The sequence below is a fragment of the Lytechinus variegatus genome, chromosome 4, assembly GCF_018143015.1.
Source record: "Lytechinus variegatus isolate NC3 chromosome 4, Lvar_3.0, whole genome shotgun sequence".
Taxonomy (NCBI): domain Eukaryota; kingdom Metazoa; phylum Echinodermata; class Echinoidea; order Temnopleuroida; family Toxopneustidae; genus Lytechinus; species Lytechinus variegatus.
Window position 1 is genome coordinate 48,013,183 of NC_054743.1, and position 25,065 is coordinate 48,038,247.

Below are 25,065 nucleotides of genomic sequence, written 5' to 3' on the forward strand. Positions count from 1 at the left end.
GTACATCAAGCATGTTCACAGTGCATCTCCTTCGTTGATTTGTGAATTAAACCTTAAATAAAGGATTGTACCCTAGCGAATAAAAAGAATATAACCAAGGTCAATAATTTGAATGATAGCCTTTTTTTGTATATGGAACAGGTTGGTAAGAACCAAGGGGGTGAACCTGGCTGGCTTGGAGGGGAACTGAACGGAAAGACGGGATGGTTCCCGGAGAACTATGCGGAGAAACTACCGTCCCCGCCTACCACGCCCAGGAAGCCAGAGAACGGCACCATCTCCAAGACAGATGCCCCTTGGGCCAGCTTTGGAGACACAAAGACGTAAGAACTCTTTGATACGATATTGGCAAAGCTGTTAACATTAACAACTTCTTTTTATAGACGCTACACTTGAATGAGCCCTGTCACAATTTTCTTTTGTCAAAGTAAAAAGCGTTCAGAAAGTTATTTAGTAACTTAGCAACTGACATGAAATCTGTTAGATACTATGAAAAGAATGAATTGTAGAAGAGTCCTATGTTTACAGAATTTTGTATTGTTTGGGGTAATAAAGAGTAACAGCATAATGTGATAACACTGCTGCTTAAGATATTTTCAGTATAAAGCGAAATTACTTTTGCCCCCTTAACACATACTTATTTATATGGGACCCCACTCCCAGAAATAATTATCCTATTCGTTCTTGTGGAAATTTGTAATGCTTTCAAATTTTGGCATGATGTGAAGTAAGAAAGGAGAAAAAGGGAGCTTTGATGTAAAAACTAAAAAAAGAAGCTGATTACAATACCTAATTAAACTTCCTGTAAGTGTTTCTTGCAATATATCAAAGAATTTTTTGTATGTCTTTGACAGGAGCATTGAGGTGAAGCAGCAGTCCGCTCCAACCCCTGCAGCAGTCTCTGCCGCTCTATCCGCCTCAGCCAGCCTGACTGCCTCTGCTCCGGCACCCTCCAGTCTCACCCCCTCTCCAGCTCCAGACACGGCTCCGGTGGCAACGTCCAGTCCGTCCCCTGCCCCTCAGGAACCAACCACACCCCATTCCACACCAGTCTCAGAATTAGAGTCCGCTCCAGCAGCCCCCTCCTCCTCACGATCCGTCGCGGCGTTGACCGCTGCCTTCTCTGCCGCCGCAGAGGCTAGTGCCATCCCTCAGGTCAGTAAGCCAAAGCCAATCGAGAAGGAACCGGTTACCAGCTCTGTGCAGGGAGCTACAGACGAGCCAGTCTATGATGTGATTGGAGAGAGTGATTCTAAGGTAGCAGCAGCTGATAGTCAATCCTCGTTCACCAAGGTTGTACCGCAGACAGGGTCCACCCCATCACCTGTTCCAAATCAGGTAGGATCGTTAATACAAATCATGCTTTTATGCTTGAAGATTGCACCGTCTTCACAATCTGTGTCAAAGAAAAGTAAAATGTGATTCAACTAAAAGTCAGTACACCTCTCAATTGACAAAAAGCTTAACAATGAGTATCCCCCCAAAAAGAGGAAATACATTTAAGTAATAAATTTTATTACTTTGCCTGCAAAGTTTTAATTCTTATTTTGCATCAGTGATCCTCTAACAAAGAGAATGATACCATGATAATTTGATTCAGTGAAGCTTAGGCATAGATTATTTTTCTATATAATGTTTTTTTTTTCAAATTCAGTCATTTCCCATACCTGTACTTGCAAGAGAGATGAGAAATGAATTGTGTCCTACTGCAATTGAGCGATATATTTTTATTATCTTCTAAAAGTTTTTTTTTGCTTTACTTCCTCCTTTGATTCATCTCTCGCTTCTCTTATCTGTTCTTCTATTCCTGTTCCAATTCAACACCACTTCTTACTCCCCTTGTCTATTTTCTTTCTTTATATTTCCTCTGCTCGTCCACTCTAACTCTGCCTCTCTTTCTCTCTCTCTATCTGGCTGTCTGTTGCACACTGTCCCTCTCCCTTACGTCTAATGTCTATCTCTTTCTTTTTCCATCTCTTTCTTTCTCTTTCTCTCTTCCTCTGCTCGTCCACTTTAACTCTGCCTCTCTTTCTCCCTCTCTGGCTCTCTGTTGCATACTCTCCCTCTCCCTTCTAATGTCTATCTCTTTCTTTCGCTTTCTCTCTACCTCTGCACGTCCACTTTAACTCTGCCTCTCTATCTCCCTCTCTGGCTCTTTGTTACACACTCTCCCTTTCCCTCATTTCTAATGTCCGTCTCTCTCTTTCCATCTCTTTCTTGCTCTCTACCCCTCCACTTCACTCTTTCCAATTCATGACCACAGGGTACGATACCCCCAGCTGGAACCCGGGTGAAGGCCCTTTATGACTGGGACGCCAAGAAGGACAATCACCTGTCATTCAAAGCCGGAGACACCATCACCGTCCTGGAGAAGCAGGATATGTGGTGGTCCGGGGAGATCGACGGCAGGCGGGGCTGGTTCCCTAAAGCGCACGTCCAGTTCCTTGAGGAGTAAGTTGATGCGGTTGTTGGAGCAGATGTGATGATGGTGGTAGTGTCGCTCATGGTGATGATGGTGATGCCGTGGATGATAGTGAGGTTGATTTTGAAGATTGTAAGCCTAGGATGATGATGTTGATGCTGAAGATGGAGTTGGTGATGATGATGATGTTGATGATGATGGCAATGACAATGATGATGATGACGCTGATGGTGATGATGATGGTGATGATGATGCATACCTGCCAACCATTCCGATTTTGGCGGAATTATACCGATTTTTTAACCTCCATTCCGAATTCCTAATTTTTAAACCAAAAATTCCGATTTTGGGGTCAATCAATATAGTGTTGAAATTATTGAAACGGCTGTACAATGCGACTAACGCATAAACGGCTGTAAGATACGACTAACGCATACACAACTGGAGCGCACGGCTATGCAAACACAGAGAGCGATTTAAAACGGCGCGCAAACATTGCTAAGTGCAGAGTTCCATTCAAAATACATGTGAAAATTACGAGCGTACACGCAACAGCTTCGCGTCATCTTATTTTGGATTCCTATTTTTCATTCTCAAAACTTGGCAGGTATGATGATGGTGACGCTGTTGCTGATGGTGATGGTGATGGTGATGATGAGGATACATGTACACGATTTGTGTGCATGAACAAAAATATAATCACAATCTGATTTCAACTGTATTAAAAAAAAATGAATTCAAGATTCTACAACAAAATTGCATGTAGTTTAATTTCGGAATACAAGAATTTTGGTAAATATAGCTGTGAACAACTTTTCTTTTTTTGTTTTCTCATAACAAATTCCATCAAACGGTCCCCTGTCAACACTTTTTACCCACTCTAATTCTATCCTTGTCTCTGCTCTTTTATCCGCCAATGCTCTTCCTAATGCTCCCCATACAGTGACATTTAGTGCATTTGCTCCGGCAGCAATTGCTCCAGGCTTTACTTGTAAATTACTTTAAATGTATACATGTAGGTTTAGGGTAAGGGATGCAGTAGGGTTTGATGTTAGGATTAGGATAGAGTACATCATTAAATCCAGGGTTAAAAATCTGTCATTCCACTAGTGTGTGGAATTAACAGCAGAGCAATTTCACCGCAGGAAGTGTCATGGAACCCCCGTACACCCACTGAACCTTCTCATGCCTTCTCTTTCTTCAGGTCAACGCCCGAGGGCAAGGGCCACAGTTTCCGCAACTCCGGTGACATGGACGCCATCTACGCCAACACCCCTAAACCCCAATCCGAGGATCCGTTTGCCCTGTACGCAAACACCCCGAAGGTGACCAAGCAACCGAGCCCCCCTCCGACGTCCCTTCAGCAACCCGATCCAGCGGTTGCTGCACCCGTGGTGGCTGTGACAGCTACACTGGATAATAGCGCCCCTCAACAGGCAGATGCTGGGGGAGAGAAATCTGAAGGTGAGAACTCATTTCCATGCCAAACTCTTGATTTTAATCTTGAAGCCAGACTTCAATTGTCACAAAAAGTAGTCATTTGGAGAGAACATCTAAAAAAGGAAGGCAATCATTTTCACGTGATCATAGGTCTTCTCATATGTAGATCCAATAAGTCTTGCCATTGTAAAGCAAGCCAAACATTGTGAATTCATGCCAACTAGGTAAAGACTTAAGGTTTTGAATATCACCAACACAGATAAGCACACATGGGTATGTGCATTCATTGGAACATAGAGAGAGACCTCTCACATTCTTCTCCATGTCAAGGCATGAATTCCTGCCACATCCCCCTTTAATTTATCTGGGTTGTTTGCAGTGTGGATGACCATGGTTAAGGTTCACACACACACACGACCCTCCGATTAAAATGCGAGAGTCGGAACCACTATGCCGTGCCACTCCAGAATAAGGACTCGCCTTTGAAAGGTCACTTATTCATTCCTTTCTGTTGCATTCCTTTTCTTTTTTACAGAGTGTGTGGCTCTGTACACGTACTCTTCGGACGAACCAAGCGATCTTACGTTTGAGGCTGGGGAGCGCATCACCGTCACCAAGAAAGATGGAGAGTGGTGGACGGGTAAGATCGGAGGCAGGGAAGGCATCTTTCCTTCTAACTACGTCCAGACGGCACAGCCCGAGGGTCAGGGTTCATCGTCCGGCGTTGGTCCATCCCTCGCTCCAGGCATACCAGCGGATGTTGCTGCAAAGTCTGGATCTCTGTCAAGGAAACCAGGTAATCATTTTGCTTTTACAGATTTTAATAGCATTTTTAGTTATACGAGAAAAGCTCTCAGTACTAAGTAATGTACATGTACAAAAGACTTTATTCATAGCAGTCTTCTTCCCCCCCCCAAAAAAAAAAAAAAATGTGGAGCAAATTGCGATGCGATACCAGGAAAATTATCCCTGGACCTACAATTCATATTTCTATCTGTTTGTTTATTCATCCGTTCATATATTGCTTGTTTAGTTAATAATTCATTGAATTGTTTATTCATCCATTCAGTTGTCCATGTTTATCCTTATTTATATATATTATTCTGTATCTTCATTCATTAATTCGTTTAACCACCCTCCACCAATATTTCACTTTTGTCTGCATTCGATCTCCTTTTCTTCCTACATGTATTCATATTTTCTTCTTAATTTTTCATTTTTCTTCTTCCATCCCCTCTCTCTCTCTCTCTCACTCTATCTCTGTATACATATTATATTGTCTTCCGAAATTCCTTTCACTCACTTACCCTTTCTCTTTTCCTCTCTCTCTCTCTCTCTCTCTCTTCATTTCTATGCTTTCTCATTATCCTCCATTCTCTGCCCTTCACTCTCCTTCTCTCTCTTTTTTCCTTCCTCTCCTATCTCTCTCCTCTTCTTCCCCACTCTCTGTCCCTCGTTCTCTCTATTTCCCAAAATTATCATTCTCTCTCTTACCCTTCTTTCCATCTCTGCAGAGATAGCTAAAGTCCTTGCATCGTATGAAGCGACGGGTGCCGAGCAGCTGAGCCTGACCGCAGGGCAGCTCATCATGGTCCGGAAGAAGAATGCGAGCGGTTGGTGGGAAGGTGAACTGCAGGTGAGATCAATCAATTCCCTCAAGGACACCCGTTGGGGGATTCCACTTGCGGTGACATTGCAAGGAGTCGTTTCGCAAAGGTTCTTGTATGTTATGCAAGACACAATGGAGCGTTGTGGCCCAGTGGATTAGTCCCTGGACTTTGAAACAGGGGGTTGTGGGTTCGAATCCCAGCCATGGCGTAATTTCCTTCAGTAAGAAATTTATCCACATTGTGCTGCACTCAACCCAGGTGAGGTGAATGGGTACCTGGCAGGAATTTATTCCTTGAAATGCGTGTGCGCTGTAATCATAGTAATTACGGCAGCCAAGCTACAGCTGGGGTAATAATATCCAAGTCCTTTGGAAGCGCATAGAGACATTATTCATAATTGTGATATGCGCTATACAAGAACTGTTTATTATTATTATTATTATTAAGACTTTTCTCTCGATTAGTGGCCCTTTCTACTGCTAAATGATGTATTGCTATGTACTTGTAGCTGACTAGTACATGCTCCACTCATGCGTAAAGTCATGCGCAACTTTACACTAGACTTGGACTTATTCATTGTCTGCACAATTAAACATTAACTTCAATATTGAACAAGAATGAATGCGATATTCCCAAAAGCTACAGTTTGTTTTATTCCTGCAAAGGCCTAGCCCACCCCAACGGCAATTTGATTTGAACAAGTAGAGAAAAAATAAGATAAGCATAATAGTGACATTTAATGGAAATCAGATGTTAAACAAGAACGTAAAGGCAATTTGGGGGTCGTAAGATGTTTTACACTACCTAACAACTGGAATACCAGTTCAGATTGGGAGGCACTATGGTTGATTGTTTTGTATATTGGAGTTGTTGATCATATCTGTAACATGTTTTTTTTTCAGGCAAGAGGCAAGAAACGTCAGATCGGCTGGTTCCCTGCCAATTATGTGAAGTTAATGGAATCGGGTGGCAAGGCCACTCCGGGCGAGACTTCAAAATCACCAAGTATCCTGTCTCCTCCTACGGTGAGTGTCTTTAAAGGGCGACCAACATCGGGATTTTCGTCTGTTTTTTGTCTAATTTGTCATATTTTCTGCTCTGCCGTATGATATTTAAATAACGTATACGGCATTTTGTTTGTGAATGTAATCCCACGGTATTGTAAGTCTATTTCATTCTGTCTATGTGCATATGTATTTGTAATTTTGTAAAACCAATGTGAAAGGAATTTCTTACATAGGACAATACAAACATTCAATTTGTCTTCTCTTCTTGCCCTCTCTCTCTTCATTTCAGGTTATTGTAAAAGCATTCTCGTTAAAACAGTCGGATGACTGATAGAAGCAAAGATGTATTCGATAAGTGAAGTAAAATGTTAAAGTGGGGTTGATCCACCCTCTCTTCCTCCTCCTTCTTGCCCCCCTCCCGGCCGTTGTCATGGTTAAAATTAGAATTGCATTGATGAAAGTAAAGTAGTATTGTTACCAATATGATCAAATTAGACCATAATAATATGCTGCCTCAAATTTCCTGCTCCTCAGTCCACATTGTCCAGCTTCAACTCTAATATTCCCAAATATATCACTGACCAAGTAGCAAGTTTCTTGAAGCCACTGACCATCTGATCTTTCTCGAATCTCTTACAGCAAGCAAGTCAGAGGTTAACACCAGGCATCGATATGGGTGAGTCACGTAATATGTAATAAATATTTTTTAGTCCTAGTGAAATTTAACTCTTCATGCGTTCACCTGTAAACCCGCTGTGTGTTGCATTATTTAGGGGTCTCATTCACAGACTCCTAACAACAAACCTGGCCATGGTATTGTTTGTGAGGAGGGTTTTATTGATTTTATCCTCTCCTTTTTCAATGAACCTCCTGGCTGTGATCAGGATGTATTGATTTTTTGGGAAAACGATTCTGTAATTTGTAAACTGCAATAATCCGTCGAACGCTATAACTAATGTCGCACTCGCTCCGGGGCGTGCAATTGTTCGAAAAACAATGGGACAGGGGACGTCTATGGGAAATGTGTGGTTGTGCCAAAATGCGAACGAAACACGCCTACGGATGTGCAATAATGCGAACGTAACGCATGAAGAGTTAATCGATCCCTCTGGCCTCCCTATTTCTATGGTTAGATATAAATTCCAGTTGTAATAACAATTGCAAACAGAGTTCAAACAGAATCTAATTCAATGATGTGGAAGAGGGTCATCGTGGTGAAGGATTGAGTAGGGAAAATAACCAGTTGTCTCACCATGTAACAAACATAGTGGGAAAGCGACGTTTCGTCTGCAAGCTGTTAGACTTCGTCAGCATCGAACACGATGACCACCCGTGCATACGTGAAGTAGTATTTACACAGTAGTTAATGACCTATTCATAACATGGTTTTAGCTAATGATTCTTTTTCCAAGCAGTGATGAGTTCAGTGCCCACATGATTTTTATGCTTATTTTCATTCGGTGATCTCCAGTATATTCCATGCTTATTCTAATATGTCGGGAACTTGGTAATGGTTTGATAATGTAGACTGTATTACAGTATTTTATACGTTATTCCAGTCTTACAAAGATGTAGTAACTGTCATAAAATTTTTCGTCCTTTGAATCTATAGTGACACTTTGGTGATATGTAGTGCCCCAGCTTGCTTGTGTCTTTATTTTATTTAAAAAAAAAGGCTCTTTGAACACACAGATTTTGTGATTACATGTAAGCAATTCGGATGTGAAAATCGCATCCAGAAATTGCAAACCACTTTCGTTCTTGAAAACTGGCTGTCAAGAGTGCAATGAGAAAGACAAGCTTTCGGATGTTCCTTGACTTTGTTCACTTTTTTGAGCAAAGGTTTGTGGAATTGAGCTCGTATTGAAATTGAACTTTCTCCTCCCTCTTTATACATTTCTCAGTATGCCAGGTGATTACCATCTACCCGTACACGCAGCAGAACCAGGACGAACTCTCCTTTCAGAAGGGCATGGTCATCAACGTCCTGAATAAGGAGGACCCTGACTGGTGGAGAGGGGAGCTGAACGGCACCGAGGGCGTCTTCCCGTCCAATTACGTTCAAGAGCTCGGGGATAGCAAAAGTGCTCCCGCCGTTGACTGTAAGTAACCGTTCCATTTTCCGCTTGCCTTGCTGTATGAAAACCCTGCTTGTATCACTGAACTTGAGAAATCACTCTTCCACAATCATGAAATTTAGCTGTTTCTGTAAGCTTTCACTTGCAAGGCTTCAAGTTTCATCAGGGGTTCATTTCATGAAACTTGATATACTAACTAATGTGCAATAATAGTTTACAAAATCATTCAATTTGATTGACTGACAGTATACTTTTTATAGAAACTGTGCATTTATTATTATAACAAGTCTTTCTGAAAGAGTACCCAGACATTTGTCGTAGATTGAGTCGTTGCTGATCCAGCATTAGAAAGGAGATCTTACCGCTTGGAGCCCCTCAAGTGAAAGCTTACCCAAACTGCTAGACATATCACGATTCTGAATAAAGAAAGACTTCTTCAACCATGCTTGTAGCTGTACATGTCTCATTCTGGCAATATTCTGGCAGTGGCTATGTTGTTTTGTTCTACATGTATGGTGATGTACAGTTTGATATATTTCAACTAGGGACTTTGTTCAAGGGGAAGTTCACCCTGACAAAAGAGTGTCAACTGGATGGAAGATGTCCTGTTTGGAAAGTTGCCCTTGGAGGGAGAAAGGAAGCTATGTTCTTATAGGGAGGGGTGTTCTCCCTCGGGATCTGTCATTGGTGAAAAGTGTGCTTTTGTAGATTTGCCCATGAAAAGAGCTATCCTGTGAAAGATGGGCTTTCCTGGAAAGATATCTTCCGGGGGAAGGGTCCTCTCGGGAGAGTAATTGTGCATGTGTAATGCAGGTTTGACAGCATGTGTCAATTAGATATGATTATTTTTCTCTGGGACCAACCTTTAAGGTTGGTCTGAACAATGTGACCAGGCAAACAGCAGTTAGTTATTTCTGGGCGGGAGGAGGGAGGGCTGTTCCTTTTTACAACCTGCTGCCTAATCCTGCAACATTTGTATAAGTCTTTCAGTGAATGGGGATTTTCCAGGGCTCTTTTGAACATTTCATTGTTTTATTTCAATGTTTTTTTTTCCTGGATGCGACTCATTGCTGGAGCCTTGAACCTCTGCATCAATTTGTATTAACTTGCGCTATGATGATCTGGGGAACGGGGGGGGGGGGGGTGTCTTCTGTTTAAGGAGTTGTTGTAGTTTACCTGGTGAAGAAAAGTTTATTTGGCATTGATGTAAAAGATTAGCAATGACAAATCCTGTAATTTGCCATACATTGTACCCTCTTCCGACAGCTACTAACCCCGCCCCCTTCCCCTCCCTCTTCTCCATGTTGACTATAAAAAGAGCCAATCCATGCACTAAAATCAATTTGTTCTTTCATCTTCTCTGCTTCCATCCCCCACTAGAACCAAGTACCCCGGTCTCTTAGCATACCACTCTTTACAAAAAAGAGCATTTAAGACCCACTACCAAACTTATACCTGGATTGAGAAATTGAAACCGGTGCACAAAACCCCCCATCTTTGGAAGTATCTGGATATACATCTCGACCGAGAGGCACTGAGATGGGAACGACACCGGTCTTGGACTTCTCTTGATGGCCCCTTTTTGGACAACCTTCGGAACTGCTCCACCCACCTTCAAGTCCTCCTGTTTATATGATCACTGTTCAGTCAGCACTTGTGTGCATCATTCAGAGTTGTGTTTGGTAGTGGGTCTCAGATGCTCTTGACCGTTCCCATAATAATGTGCTAGTCACCGGTGATAGAGTTCTGCTGCAGTCACATCAACGAAACCAACCCCGAACCGACCGATGGTATGCCAATGGAAATGGCCCAGTAGCTCCCCATCGGTCTTGAGTTGGTGTGACTGAGCGTTAGCTAGGTCTAGGCTTAAGCTATTTCTCCCGAACTGCTTGCAGATCTGCGTGAGTCGGAAGCAGTCCTTTCTGACAGACATTGAAAGCGTATGTCCTTTTATACCTGAAACCCACTACCAACCAAAATTCTTCTACCATTATTCATGTCGCTACAGTAAAGGGCCATTCCACTATGCCAATCTTACCACGATTTCGCAAACCTAGAGATCGTGGAATCTTTTTTACCTGAGTCAGAGAAAAGTACTGTGTAGGAACAAAAGCTGCTGAATTGAGCGAGTGCTTCGTAACGTCTACGCCGTTAGTACATCTGGAAAGGCATATTTGCGATAATCCCATGACTACGCGCCGCGTCATTTACGCTGTTCCCACTCTTCCGATTCAAAATGCGTGTTTACTGATCAGGAAGATCAGCCAGAAATGTCATTCTAAACGTCATGCCGATTGCAATAAATGCCAGCTTTCACCATGTCCTTAGAACCCTCGCTATGCTGCTCCCGATTTCAGCCTAGATCCTATCCTGCCCTCTGCCAACCTATTGATCGGAATGGTTCGGGGTATCTGATCAATTTAGTGGAATGGCCCTTTAATCCTTGCTTAAAGGTTTGACAAGAATGGTAAGACTAAGCTCGGTCGCATAATGACCTACATGTAATGTCATGAAGTTGGTTTTGAATATGTGGCCCGAAGCCAGGGTGAAAGCTGTTTCGAGCAAGTATCATTCGCAGTTTTATTTCCTGAATAGGTCCAGTAATGGTTGCTCTCTTTGTCGTAGGGCAATAAACTCATACAGGATAAAAAGCAGCAGCTTTAATGAGCCCACTATTCATTTACGTACACAGTAGGCTCTTTAATGCTGTTACCACTTGTTTATTTCGAAAACTTTTTTAGATTAATATCAATTATGTTAAGCAGCATTGCAAAGTATGAGTGTTACATATATTTCATCAGGCCATTACTTTGGTTTTAATAGGAATGTCTGTACATACAGTATGCAAAATAGTGTTTTTATATACTAAGAGTAATTGTCTATAAAGTCTTTAATGTAGTGTTAAATGTAGATTAATTCTAAGTAGTGAGATAATTTCATTGCTCTATCCATTTGAATTGCATACTTGACAGATTTTATTAACATCTGTAAAAATTGTATTTAGAAATTTTAAGTAATATATCGCAGGTTTTATCATTCCATTCATAAGATAATGATATAATGCAATGAAAACAAAATAGGTAGCATTGTTCCTTCAATAATTGTATACATGTAGTGTTCCCCGACATGTGGGGTATTGTTTCCAAAGCCATTGTGTAGACAATATATTTTATTGGGGAGCTGCTGGGCACCTACATGTGTATTCACAACAGGGATGTGTTATAAAACTTTCTTGTGAAGTTGTTTTGTTAACCCACTGGAATGTGAACTGCCAGGTTTAGAAGCCAAGTGTTTGCTGGTACAAGTTGAATGCCTTTTTTTTCTTCCCCAATTTTTGGTAGCCAAAAAAATGCATTCTATCATTAAAATGACATTCGAGTGCAAATGACTCATAGGCAACATCTGCACTTGTAATTCAACTTGAATTTTATGCGATTACACAGAAAAAACGCTGTTTTGCATTTTTAACAAATGAATGCTTAAATCGGACAGTAGTGTTTAACAGTTCAAACAACCATGCTTAATTTATTGATAATTAAATATTAAAAGTTGTTTACGATTTTAAACACAAGTTTGTTTAAACGATTCATATAGTGAACAATTTTGTTTGCAAAAAAAAATAACTGTAGAAATGAAGAAGAATCATGAGATTGCCAATTTTGTACTTGTTAAAAAAGAAAATAATATGAAAAAAAACGCGCTTGAATATACATTAACATGGAGGTACTGTACACGTACATCGTCTCTGACCAATTCTGTCTTGTACTAATATAGTCATTAATTAAACTTTATCTTTAGGCTTTGTAAAGTATTAAAAGACAAAACTTTGAAATATTTTGGAAACTTTTTTTTTGTCTTCCACTTAAAGTGACCATTAACAGTAATCACCACATCATTTTCATGCATATCATAAACAAGAGTAATTGAATTCCTCTCATTGTGATGTGATTTAATTTCAATACTTTTTAATAATTTTTTCTGGCATTCGGCAATGCTTTGTATACAAAGTCAATGGCAAAGAAGTATGTGAAAAGTATGTGTATCGATAACAGTGGCAGACTGTGACCTGGAGGAGACAACGATTGTAGGGGCACTCTATTGTTTGTGAACAAGTCTGTGCCCCTCAAATGCTTTGTCTCCGGGTCACGGTCCGCCACTGATTGATAACAATTAAAAAAAAGTCAGTGACCTGACAATGATGTCACTAATATTGGAATTATTTTCTGTGAGCACACTGCACAGATCTATAAAAAGATTGTTTGTCTATAAAATCAGCGAAATATATGAATTGTGTGTCCATACAATCATTTTTTCAAAGATTTCTGTAAAAATGATAATATACATGTAGGATTTGTATAGCGCACGTATCCACCTTGCTAGGTGCTCAAGGCGCTCCTATGTATCTTAGGGTTAGTGAATGTAATACATAACTTGAACATCTCTTAATAGTTGATGAGATAATTTGGTACATTTTATGTAGTTTAGAGTTTGAACTGTATATAATTCTAATTATAAAAAAAAAGAACTAGTAAATAATATACATGTAGAATAAAGTGAAAAAAGAGATCGACAGATTGTTGAATTAGAATATAATACAGCCCAAAATATTTTTGGAAATGACAAAAGTAATTACAAAAAGTAGCTACACCCTAATTCCAACCCAGACATTTTTTCAGGTAAGCATATTCTAAAATATATATTAATGCCCTTTTAGCACTAAATTCGCACATGTGACCCTCTGCAATAGAACCCTAGCTATCCATTAGTATAAATGTCGAATCCATCGGCTTCCAAGCATGTTATAAATAAAATATGATATTAAGATTGGACGTTGTCTGAAAATATAGACTGAAATTTATTGAGAACTTCTATGCAATTTTTATTCATTAATACATGTACATGTATACTATACATGATATGACAAGAACAAAAATAGTGATAGTATTCAATATTCATGTTTTGCACAAAGATCATTATTGTCACAGCACAGAGACGTACTGATAATAGAAGTTTAATAATTAGGTGCACATTTACACAAGGGACTGATTGACTGTCATGATAGCGCTTAATAGGAACACCAGGGGGGTGTTTCACAAAGATTTAAGTATGACTTAGAGTCGCACTTAAATACCGACGCGTACATGATATGCAACGCGCGATCTTATTGATAGATACGCAATAGTGCGCGTCCTCATGACACGATCTGACCAATGCGGTCAAGCCTTTCATACCGTACGCAACTCGGTATTTAAGTGCGACTCTAAGTCATACTTAAATCTTTGTGAAACACCCCCCAGTTTTACAAAGACTTGGGATAGATCTGATCTAAATTTGTGTAGCTATTAAAAAGGAATATGAATTTTCCATCACTTTGCAATTATAGATTGATTGCAATTTGTAACCCCTCTTGCATCCCACAAAAAAGAAAACCAGGATTCCCTGTTATTTTTCAATTCAAATATAACAAATTCAAGGTCTTTTTCATACAACATCATAAAAATGCAACTTTTCATCTTCGTTTTGATACCAAATATGGTACAGTGTACGCATATATGAGCAAGGGAGCCTCAGAATGTAATGTCAAAACAAGTTATGCAGAAAAATTGTTCGAGATTCGTTCAGGATGCTACGTCCATGCATAAGGAAGGGATGGCTATATATTACCTCTTTGTTTTCTTTCCGTAATCTCTATAGAGTAGATGCTGATTCACTCACAGGGCTCTGTGCATATCGTTTCTTGTATACCTCCGAATTTGTTGTTTTACTGCATTGTGTGAACAATTCAGTGAGAAATATATTGACTCCAATCAAGGAAGAGATTCCGTCTTATCGAAACATTCAAATACAGTATTCTTACCAGTTACCCGGTACTCTAAAGAGGGCTTTCCTTTTTTGTGGCACGTACATGTACATGTACTGCATAAGACGGAGCCCAGGGTTGCAGAATACCTGTAACTTTGGGGGTTGCTAGTCACATTCACAGTTACATTTAATAGAAAAGCACTCTCTATTAGGAGGTGGTCGTTATAAACAGGTTCCTGCAAATCACGGTCCGGAGGGGGGAGGGGTGTTCAAGGGAGACCAGCTTCTTGTCTTTATAGAATAGTTGGCCCTTCTGTATGGGTGGTCTCTATGACAACCTGGGCCCTGTCTTACAAAGAGAATCTACCATACATCTAAAATGCATGTTTCTTCAAAGTGTATTCTAGATGTGTTGTATACTCGTACAATCATTGTTTTCGACAATTGGGTGTGCCCTTCTTTGAATGCAAAGAACATTTGTGCAAATTTCCTGTTGGAATTATGATGACAATGATGGATTTCCATATAGTTCAGGTTGATCAGATCGATTGCAACTGTTTGTGAGACGGGACCCTGGGCCCCATCTTACATAGAGTTACGATTGAACAGATCATGCTCAACTATATGGAAGTCCATCAATGTCATATTTTTTTTCCTCCAGGGTATGTGCAAAATGTCATTTTTAATTCATACACTGTATGTACACACACGGAACTGTCAAGAAAACAATGAATGTATGAATGTACATTGTATCTAGAGAATATTTTGAAAAAAAAAATTAAATGAGATTTTGCCATTCCTGGCTTTCCATAGTTGTGGTCGATCCATTCAATCGCAACTTTTTGTAAGACGGCACAGGTCGCACTGTTTATTATTATCCTATCAAGGTAATGGGCAATTCCATAAAATATGTACGTCAGACCCCCTATATATGGGACCTTCATGAAATTTTCTGTCTCTGATTTCTTGTTCTTTTGACAGTCTGTAATGCTCTCAAAGAAGTAAAACTTGAGAAAAATGGAGGTCGGACGTACAAAAAGGTTTATTATTTTATGGAATTGCCCTACTGTATATAATGTATGAGAAAGTGCAATCATCTATGTGTGTGTCAGTAGTGACATTGTGAGACACAATGTCAACCTGTGTATATCAGCATAGAGCAGCACAAACCTGATTGATTAATTGATTGATTTATTGACTTTAGATAGTAGACTACATTTATATCATATAGATATTTTAGGAATAATAATTTTTTTACTTTTGCATGTACCTGCCAAGTTTTTACAGATTATCATTTTTTTTTCAGATTTGGTTTTAAGTTATAATTTCTTTTAAATCAAATTGGTATAACCTATTGGTATTACTTAGGTAAGATTTTTAAGTATGAATGTTTTATCAGGATTATGCAGACACGTTTTATATTATATATTTCCAGTTTACAAGGTACATGTATGTTCAGTTGGAAATATTTGCAAATCAGTACTGGGATGTGTATTTTCTCTTTGTTGTATTTCTCTATCTTTTTATGTTTGAGTAAGCTTCACAAAAGTATCCAGTATTGATATTAATCACATGTAGCAAAAATGGAAAGAAAGCAAGTCAGATTTACATGTAAATGTAGGTGTATTTAACATAGTTAATACTTGATCATTTATATGTAGATGGATGAACGACTTTAGACGGCCAATGACAAAGCATTATGCAAATGGGATACATGTTGATGGCTCCCCACAAATGAAATGGAGGCCACCATCTTCAGCATATAATAGAACTTTAAGAATGTTAGGATGTTTACAAGAAAGTTTGAGATAGTTCTATAGAACTAAATAAAAAGAGAATATATATCCACTTCATATCACATACATAGAACGATACTATAGATTATGGTTTCCATGGGTTATCTGCTTCATTTATGGTATTTTAAGTATAGAGCCTTGTAGAGTTAGACATGGAAATAGAGAATAGAAATTGGACAAGTAAATAAGAAATCATATTCATTTCTGTTATTAGCAGATAATTTACAATTAGGTCATTTACAGATCTATCTAAGGCTTATTGTTATACTGTAATCATGACAATTTGGATAAATACACATGTAAATAGCAATTTATCTGTAGCTTCAAGAACTTGATTGAAAAGGATGATTTAAAGTATTAAATCCTGAAATTGAAACCTGTTTTTTGTACTGCCATGTTTGATATTCATATACAAATATTGCCCTTTTTTCTTGCATTTGTACCCCTTTTTTTAACATATCTTTCATGATTGATATTCTATACAATACACCTAGTAACAAGAATCTTTTTTGAGGATGATTTGTCATACTTCTAGCCCATTTATGGCCTGCAAACATATATTTGATGTTTTAAATTAAATTTTGGGTTTATTTCTTACACTATATTTTAGTATACTGATTAATAGCGCCAATATAAATGTATGATTTAAAAAAACAATATATATATATATATACAGGATAAGGGGGAGGTAGTGATTAGTCCCCAAAACTTGACTGAGATTTTTAACTCATTCAGAGTGATTAAACAAATTTTTTAGCAAAATAAAATACCAATCCACTTTTGACTGCATTAAAGTTAGTTGTTGAATTTTCGCTTAAAAACTTTTTTTTTTTGCAGCAGCTCTTGAAATTTCTGAAATTAGCAATTTGCACTTTATAATGTGGTCTAAACTTCAAAAAGTATGAAAATTTTGGAAATGATTTATGAAATGAGGAAAGTGGAATATGAATATTCAACATCATTTTTATCATTTTTTTTTTACTGAAACAAGCGTTTTGCAGTTAAATCTACATTTAATCTGACTCTGAACTTGATAGAAAACTATGATTCTTTTTTAAATGAGAAATGGCATATGAATATTTAGTTTTATTGTGTCTTTTTCAAATATGAGGGTAAAGGTTGGAATTTTATCATTGATTTTTATTGAGATTGTTGAAGGTAATTGCACACAGAGGCATACATGTATATAATTTCAAGTACCGTGTTGAAATCTGTTACAACACCAGCTACAACACCGTACTTGAAATCATGCTGGTGTTGGGATTGACCTCGGAAAATATGAAGTATTTCCGGCAGTTTGTGTTGAGCTCTAGTGTTGAATGTCGTCTGCTGAACGGAGCATTGAAGCTGGTGTTGACGATCTACGTGCAATTTCCCTATTCACCAACACCAACCCCCAGGGATTGGGAAAATCGTGATTTCAAGTTCGATGTTGGTGTTGATGAACTGTAGTTCACGAACAGGAGGCGAACATGATGAAACACCCCCGTAAAATTATCTATTACAGTTAAGATGAGCGCAAATCATTAGATTTTTACACATTTTAATGAAAAATAATTGCTTTCTGATGATTGCAGTGATTTTAACCTGTGCATTCTGTACGATAACATTTTACTGCAATTTCTTCCCGATTTCACTTTCGTCAAAAATTTCTCGCGTAAAGTTGAGATGATCAGCAGCGCAGAGGTGTGACGTCATAGGATATCGATAATGCGATCGGTATCGCTCCTCTGAACTCAGCTCGGTGTTGGGGCTCGGTTCAGCAGCCTTTTCATGCTCTCAACACCGAACACCGTATTTGAAATCACCCAGTATGCCTACCAAGCAAATATGTTAGTGCTCATATTGTAATGTATTTCTCCAATGCTTGGAATTTTCTTGCAACTTATTCCCAATATTTTAAATATAATTTATCCGCATATTGCTGTATTATTGACATTTTACGGGGTGTAAATGCACAAAAGATGAAATTATTTGAATATTTGATGCTGATTAAATTTCATTAAGGTGCTGCCCGAATCGATGTTTGTGAATTCAATGTTAATGGACTGAGTGTATTCTTCACCAGGTTAATTGACTTGCATGCAAAATATTAATATTATTATATCAATATATTATATATACTCCATGTTTATCCCATTTTCCTGCTAATGTGTGCATGTATAAATTCAGCCATCATGTGTAAAATTTATTGATTAAAACAATGATATTGACTATAAAAACAAACTTGGTTCATGTGTTATTCTTACTTTATTATACATGTTGGTTGTGATTATTTTAAAGAGATGTGGAGTAAACTAAATTGAATTGAATTCAACTGAATTGATACTGCATACACTACATGAATGTCTGAATGCAGCCGGTAGTGAATGCATTTCGAGTCGCAAGTTGATGCTTAATAAGTTCTGTGCAGTAAGGCTGCAATAAATGTGCATTCAGATGCATCACATAAATTGACCCCTGGCACGTAAAAGCTAGACAAGCTATGAAATACTGGTTCTTTAATGAGTAGACTACGCAAGGATTAGAATGTGCTTATTATTAAAGGTGTACCCTATAATGTAGTGGCTACCTACTTGCCCTTATGCTTGGGGTATTCATCCGGGCGATCTCTGGAAGTTTGGATGTTGTTCAATTCATATTGCCTGCCCGTCATAAATCAAATAATGCACAGGTTTAGATCGGTGACGTTAGTTGCCATGCAGGCATCTCAAGTATTTGCATTGTCATGCGAAACCATTCGTACATGTCCCGTTGCAAATTGCCCCTTTTAATTGAGCTGCATTACCTGTGATGTATCATACTGAAATTTGCACATTATTTGTTTTATTACCTCTAGTTACAATTTTAGGATGAAATGAACCTAAAGTTTTCACTAGGCAATGGGTTAAAGGGGAATTTTAGCCATATGTTATTGGGCATGGCGTTTTTTAGGCCACTTGATGACTGGTTCTAAAGCAAAGATTTTCAGGCCGCATAATATCATTATTATCAATGTTATGATGATTATTATCATCATTATGATCACAATCATCATATTTTTGTAAAATAATCGTTGCCTGGCTCATAATATCATATATGTTTTGCCTGGTTATGACAGGGACCCATGATGTCCATCTATTGGAGAGCATGAGCGAATTGGAACAGCATCGGCAAAGCAGAATACATGAATTAATACAGACAGAGCAGGCCTATGTAGATGATATGCAGCTTGCAGTCGAGGTATGTTCTTGTTATGTAGTGTCAGGTTGTTTGAAGGTAGGGAGGAAGAAAAAAAATGAAAGAGAGACGGAAGGAAGGATAATACAAAAAAAAAAAGGAAGGAATAGTGTATTTGTTCATCAACAGGTACTAGGATTGAAGACAGACATTTTTCCTCATTTGTAATGAGCCTTTTCTGTTTTCTTTTTTGTTTTTGCTCTGTTCTATTCGTGCATTGATCATTTAATCAAAATGGAAAAAGTCACCATATAGATCTTATGTATTTATATTATCATTACCATTGAAGAATTAAAGAAGAAAAAACAGGAAGAGAGAATTAGGAGAAAGAAATAAAGAAACAGAAAAGAAGAAGGGAATAAAGAATGAAAGAAAAGAGAGAAAGAGGGAAAGTAACAAAATGAGAAAGGAAGAAATACTGTATAAGAAGAAAAGAGGAAAGTAAGAAGTGAATCCCCAACAAGAATGATAATTTTCAAGTCTTACACCACTGCCCCTATATCATAATATCTTTTTTTTCCCCTTCTGACTGACCTCAGGTGTTCCAGAAACCGATGCTAGAATCTCAGATTATGACCCCTCAAGAGATGGCCGCAGTCTTTGTCAATTGGAAGGAACTCATTCAGTGCAATACAAAGCTACTCAAGTATGACACTTGTCCTTACTCTTTCTGTTCTTTTACATTCTATTACTTGTTTCCTCCCTCTTACCCATTTAAGATACCTAACTTATAAAAAATAAAAATTGATATTAATTTGCTCCTCAAATTTTAAACAGTAATTTATATTCATTTACATAAATGTTTTGAGAAAATAAAAGATTTACATGTATATACATGAAGCGTTAGTCAAAATCTGTAGTAATCGATAATGTTAGAATCATAAATATAAATCGATGTCCATTGAAATTACATTCAGCTTAATAATATTTTGTTTTTACTTACACTGTATAATGTAGTAGTTGAACATCCTTTTGACGTTATACTTAACAAGTTCATAGATAAATTACGGGTTGCGGTTTCCCTTCCACAGTTGCATTTAATTTCTGTGTCATGTTCTTGTTATTAAAATGGTCTTTTTTTCAATGATCCCTCTCCCTGTCTATGCCTACAGAGCCCTTCGTGTGAGGAAAAAGATGAGTGGTGAGGACAAACCCGTCCATATGATAGGAGATATCTTGTGTGAACAGGTCAGTACAATATCAGGGGTTCAGGGGAATAACCCAATATAATTTCTCAATGATCCCACACATATATGTATAGGGCATTGGAATTATAGAATTGCTCAAGTCAGTATAAAAATCTTGGTGAGCTTCTGTCACAAGATTCAATCAGAAATGCAACCTATACATCAGACAAAAATACCTAGAGCTTTTTAAAGGTCAAGTCTACCAAAAAAAAAGTTCAAGTCAATAGAAAAAAAATCAAGTACATGTATAACGCTGAAAATTATATAAAAATCGAATGTAAAACAAGAAAGTTATGCTCAACTCAGTGATATTCAAATGAGAGAGTCGATAAACAGTACACTGTAATGAAATACAAAATTAATGAGTGGGTGGCGTCATAGGTCCCTTCATCGACCAGGAGATGAATATAACTTTTGTGAAACTAAGCATATCCGATTTTGATGAAACTTTCAGTGTTATGCTTGTTTGATTTTTCTCTTTTTATTCAAATGAACTCTTTTGTTTGGGTGGACTTGTCCTTGAAGGGAAGCTATCAGTTGACTACAATTCTGTTGATTTTTTTCAATCTTGTTTTGCTGATTTTTCCCATCTCACTGCAGCTTCCTCGCATGACGCCCTACATCCGTTTTTGCAGTTGTCAGCTGAGTGCATCCAGCGTGCTTTCTAAGAAGATAGAAAGTGATGCGGACTTCAAAGAGCATGTCAAGGTATTGATGATGATCATAATCATCAGTGGCATACAAATTGGGGGTTGCTGCCCCCCCCCAAAAAAAAAAAAAAATAAAATAAATGAATAAAAAATAACAAAAAAAAAAGAAAAGAAGGGTGAAACATGATTATTATTTTCTGAACATCATGCCAAAGTCTGTGACAAAATTTCATTATTTGTAATTAAAATGTCCCCCAAAAAATTCCCACCTTTACTTTGCTCTTTCTGCATGTGAAAATGATAAAGAGAACCTTTTCAGCTATTTCTTCCATTAGTTATGAATTATTTGAGTGTCAAGTGAGCCGACAAATTGAACCTGTACTTTAAAAGATACATGTACCTGTCTCAATTGGCTATCCCGAGTGAAAGAACAACCACAGCTTAAACCTAAGTTTGGAATATTGGCCATGGTATTTGAACGAAAATAAGATAGATAGATACATGTACATGTAGATAGATAGATAGATAAGATATGATAATGTAGCGGCACAGCTTTGCAAGACGGCCGGTGGCCGCCCACCGTCTTGCGCTGCCCACGTACAAAAAAAAGACGGGAGTCAAAGAATGACAAGTTCGATGAAGTTAAGTTGTGTATCAGGTTTTATTCTAAATCAAAGTCAGATTACAAGCTGGATTATGATATATGTCGCATCTCTGGGCTGGACGACCGACGACAGACAAAAATTAAACCGACATGGCCTACGGCGGCAAAACAAATCGGGAACGAAAAACTGCCCCTTGGCAACTAATCACTCCCTTTTTATCCCCTTTTTTGGTCAAACACCGCGTGGCGAAAAAGCCTTTCCAAGTCGACCCTATCACCTTTGGTGTAATGTGCGAAATTAATCCGCCTATAATGTAAGTATATAAAACGGAACTTAATTATTGTGTACCCCGATTCCAAATTCAAGTTCTTCGGCTTTCCATTATTCTTCCAACTTACGTAACTCTCTTAACCACTCCCCCAACTGCTCTCTCAGTCAATTAATCCTCTTTTGCGACTCTTGTCACTTCAGCCACTCCTACTCACAGCTCACTTCCACCAAGGAATTCACCCGTTGCTTCCACACCTGTTCACACTCTCGCTCTCTCTCTTTAATCACTGAAGAATGCAAGCGAGCCGAAGAACATGAATAAGAAGCAAAGTAGTAAATAACTGAAGTTCCAATGGACTTCTATTAGTCCTGAACGCCTAGCAACCCAGTCAGTTTGCCCTCTTTCACTTCCACATTCCAATCGCTAGCCTGGCCCAAAAAAACTAGCAAACGAAATCAACACCTTTAAGGAATGTAAACAATGGAAGAAGGCGAACGAACTTCTTTACCCAAACAAACAAATCTCTATTTTCCATCCCGCTATAACTCTCCCCTACTGAATCGATCTGTTCCATAAGATCGCAAAAAATAAGGAAAAAAAGATTTGTTGATACTGACGGTCGTCCATCCATGACACTTACAATTTGTCATAAACAATATAAACATTTCAACATCGTTCTATATTTATGCCAAATATTGTTTTTTCAAAATCTTCCCTTTTTGGCAAATAGATTGCATGTATATACATTGTACCTGTACCTTCTTCAATTAAAAATAGGATTTGGAGAGCTTCCATCAGGGGAATGTCAACGTATAGGCATTGGGAAGTGGATGACCCAAGCTTCCTGCTGCTTCATCGATGACATCACCCCTTCAAAGGTGAACACTCCAGACCCCTGAAAAAATGAATTGAAAGATTTAGTTACAAATTCAACCTCTAAACACCTATTAAACCTTCATTATACCTCTTATGCACAACTAGTTATATCAAAAATATTGATTGAAAACTATAAATAACCCGAGTTAACAAGTGCATGTTTTATGTCCAAAATGATCCCCAAAAAAATATTTTGCATCAGCATACTTGTATAATGCCCTAGTAAATGTGTTTATTAATCAATCGAACATTAATCAATGGATGGGTTGTAATTGTAAACCATGAACAATCAACTTCAGGCATTATATATCAACCATGAACATGCATCATAAACAGTAAACAATAAATATTTTGATATTGGACAGCATGCATGCACATGTTAGACCTCGCTCTGCTATGCTTACAAATAATGACGGTTATTCTGAAAGTTACTATTATTTTATGTGTTATACTTTCAGAACCATTACTTTACAGTGTTTTTTTTTTTATGTACAATTCATCCTTTGCTTCCAAACAGATGACATAGTGCACCTCTAGGGTAAACCTCCACATTAAAAAGATAAACAATTGTTTTAAAAAATCCCTTTTTTCATTTGTTCAGATTTTACAAGTCCTTTTATATGGACAAAAAAAATAACCCAAACATTACTGTTTTCTACCATTTACCAAGACTTTGGGATGATATCAAAACTACCATCAGAGGTGGATATCCCATGCCTCCTCCAGTTCGTTTGACACCATCCTGCCATCTGATATGTAGTTTTCCTATAAGGACAAATATAATTACATATTTACAGATTAATTAATATCACAAAATATATTAAATGATCCATGTCGGCAAACCAAACTGGGCCAGTCAATCAATAAAACCAAGCAATCATACATATAACTCATAATCACTAATGTACATCATTTATCCCACAATAATCAAAAACTAATTAAATCCAAAAATGTGTCTGACAAAAACTTACTATTCTACGTAGGTATAGCTCCTTCCCCCTTTCTGTTATGGGGTGCATCCGGCAGGGAACGGTGCTCCCAAACCCAGAACATATCCCTATGTATTTGTATTATGTAGCATTCTTTCAAAGTTGAGTCACCTTCTCCAAAACTTCTCAATATTTGTTATTTACCACCAATTTCCAAATACATGCTCCTTACCCCACTCCCTACTAATCGTTTCACAGAGCTATGTCCAAATAATAAAACTGTCAGTCATAAATGATTGAAGGCGGAGTCCAGCCCAGAGATCCAAGGTATTTTTAATTGTTTACTTATTACTTTATTTTTCCAATACAGACTTAGGTAAGTTGTATGGATTAGAATGAATGCCTTTATTTTGTCTTTAAGATCTCATCTGGACGACACTTGTTCCGCCTCTGGTACGCCCACTTGTACGCCCCCATCCGTACTCTGGTTAGACCAGTACTCTCCCCTACTGTTTCTGTAGTTACTCTTTCTGGTACTAAAACATATTCATCCTCAAAATCTTTTCTAGAATCCTTGTAGCTAGCAATGATTTTCCTTCTCTCATAACCCAAAATCTTCCATATTTTGGTCAACCACATCTGATTCAGAAGGTACTTTCCTTACTAGCCTACGATTCACTATCTTTGGATTACCTCCATTAAGGTCGGATACGATAAATATCCTCAGTAAGATTTATCCAATCAACAACATATAATTCATCAAAATAAACATTCTCCAACTTGTGTCTTTTACTAAAAGCACACTTCTTTAAGTAAACAAGAGATCCTATGCCCAGGGGGGGACTTGCAGAGATATTTGCATCAGCTCGGGCCTTATTCCGGGCTGCTACCTTGTCAGTTCTTTCTTTGGTAACTTTTTGAGCCCTCTCAACCAACTCGGCTTGTTCTTTAACAAAGTCTTGTTCCCATTCTACATCAGACACACCCAACAAATGATAAAGGAATACGCTCTTTCCTACCAAACATAAGAGCAAAAGGGCTGACCCTCGTAGTTTCGTGGGGGGTGGTATTGTACATGTAGACAAGATGAGGCAATAATTCAGGCCATCTACGTCTATCACGCTGATCCAGCGATTTGATTAGGCCAAATAATCTTTCAGCCTGAGCATTACC

The 25,065-nt window shown here is 38.2% G+C and overlaps 1 protein-coding gene across 1 annotated transcript in view; it reads left to right on the forward strand.

Moving 5' to 3' along the window:
• The window catches only part of LOC121414208 (intersectin-1-like), a 102,705-nt gene that overhangs the window by 62,901 nt on the left and 14,739 nt on the right, over positions 1 to 25,065 (forward strand). The window contains exons 23-35 of the mRNA XM_041607293.1: positions 142 to 323; positions 855 to 1,338; positions 2,264 to 2,451; positions 3,627 to 3,886; positions 4,398 to 4,658; positions 5,377 to 5,498; positions 6,375 to 6,497; positions 7,119 to 7,155; positions 8,384 to 8,581; positions 19,256 to 19,377; positions 19,914 to 20,020; positions 20,487 to 20,562; positions 21,162 to 21,269. Of these exons, the coding sequence (XP_041463227.1) occupies positions 142 to 323; positions 855 to 1,338; positions 2,264 to 2,451; positions 3,627 to 3,886; positions 4,398 to 4,658; positions 5,377 to 5,498; positions 6,375 to 6,497; positions 7,119 to 7,155; positions 8,384 to 8,581; positions 19,256 to 19,377; positions 19,914 to 20,020; positions 20,487 to 20,562; positions 21,162 to 21,269 (2,268 nt within the window). The remainder of the gene's footprint in view (positions 1 to 141; positions 324 to 854; positions 1,339 to 2,263; positions 2,452 to 3,626; positions 3,887 to 4,397; positions 4,659 to 5,376; positions 5,499 to 6,374; positions 6,498 to 7,118; positions 7,156 to 8,383; positions 8,582 to 19,255; positions 19,378 to 19,913; positions 20,021 to 20,486; positions 20,563 to 21,161; positions 21,270 to 25,065) is intronic.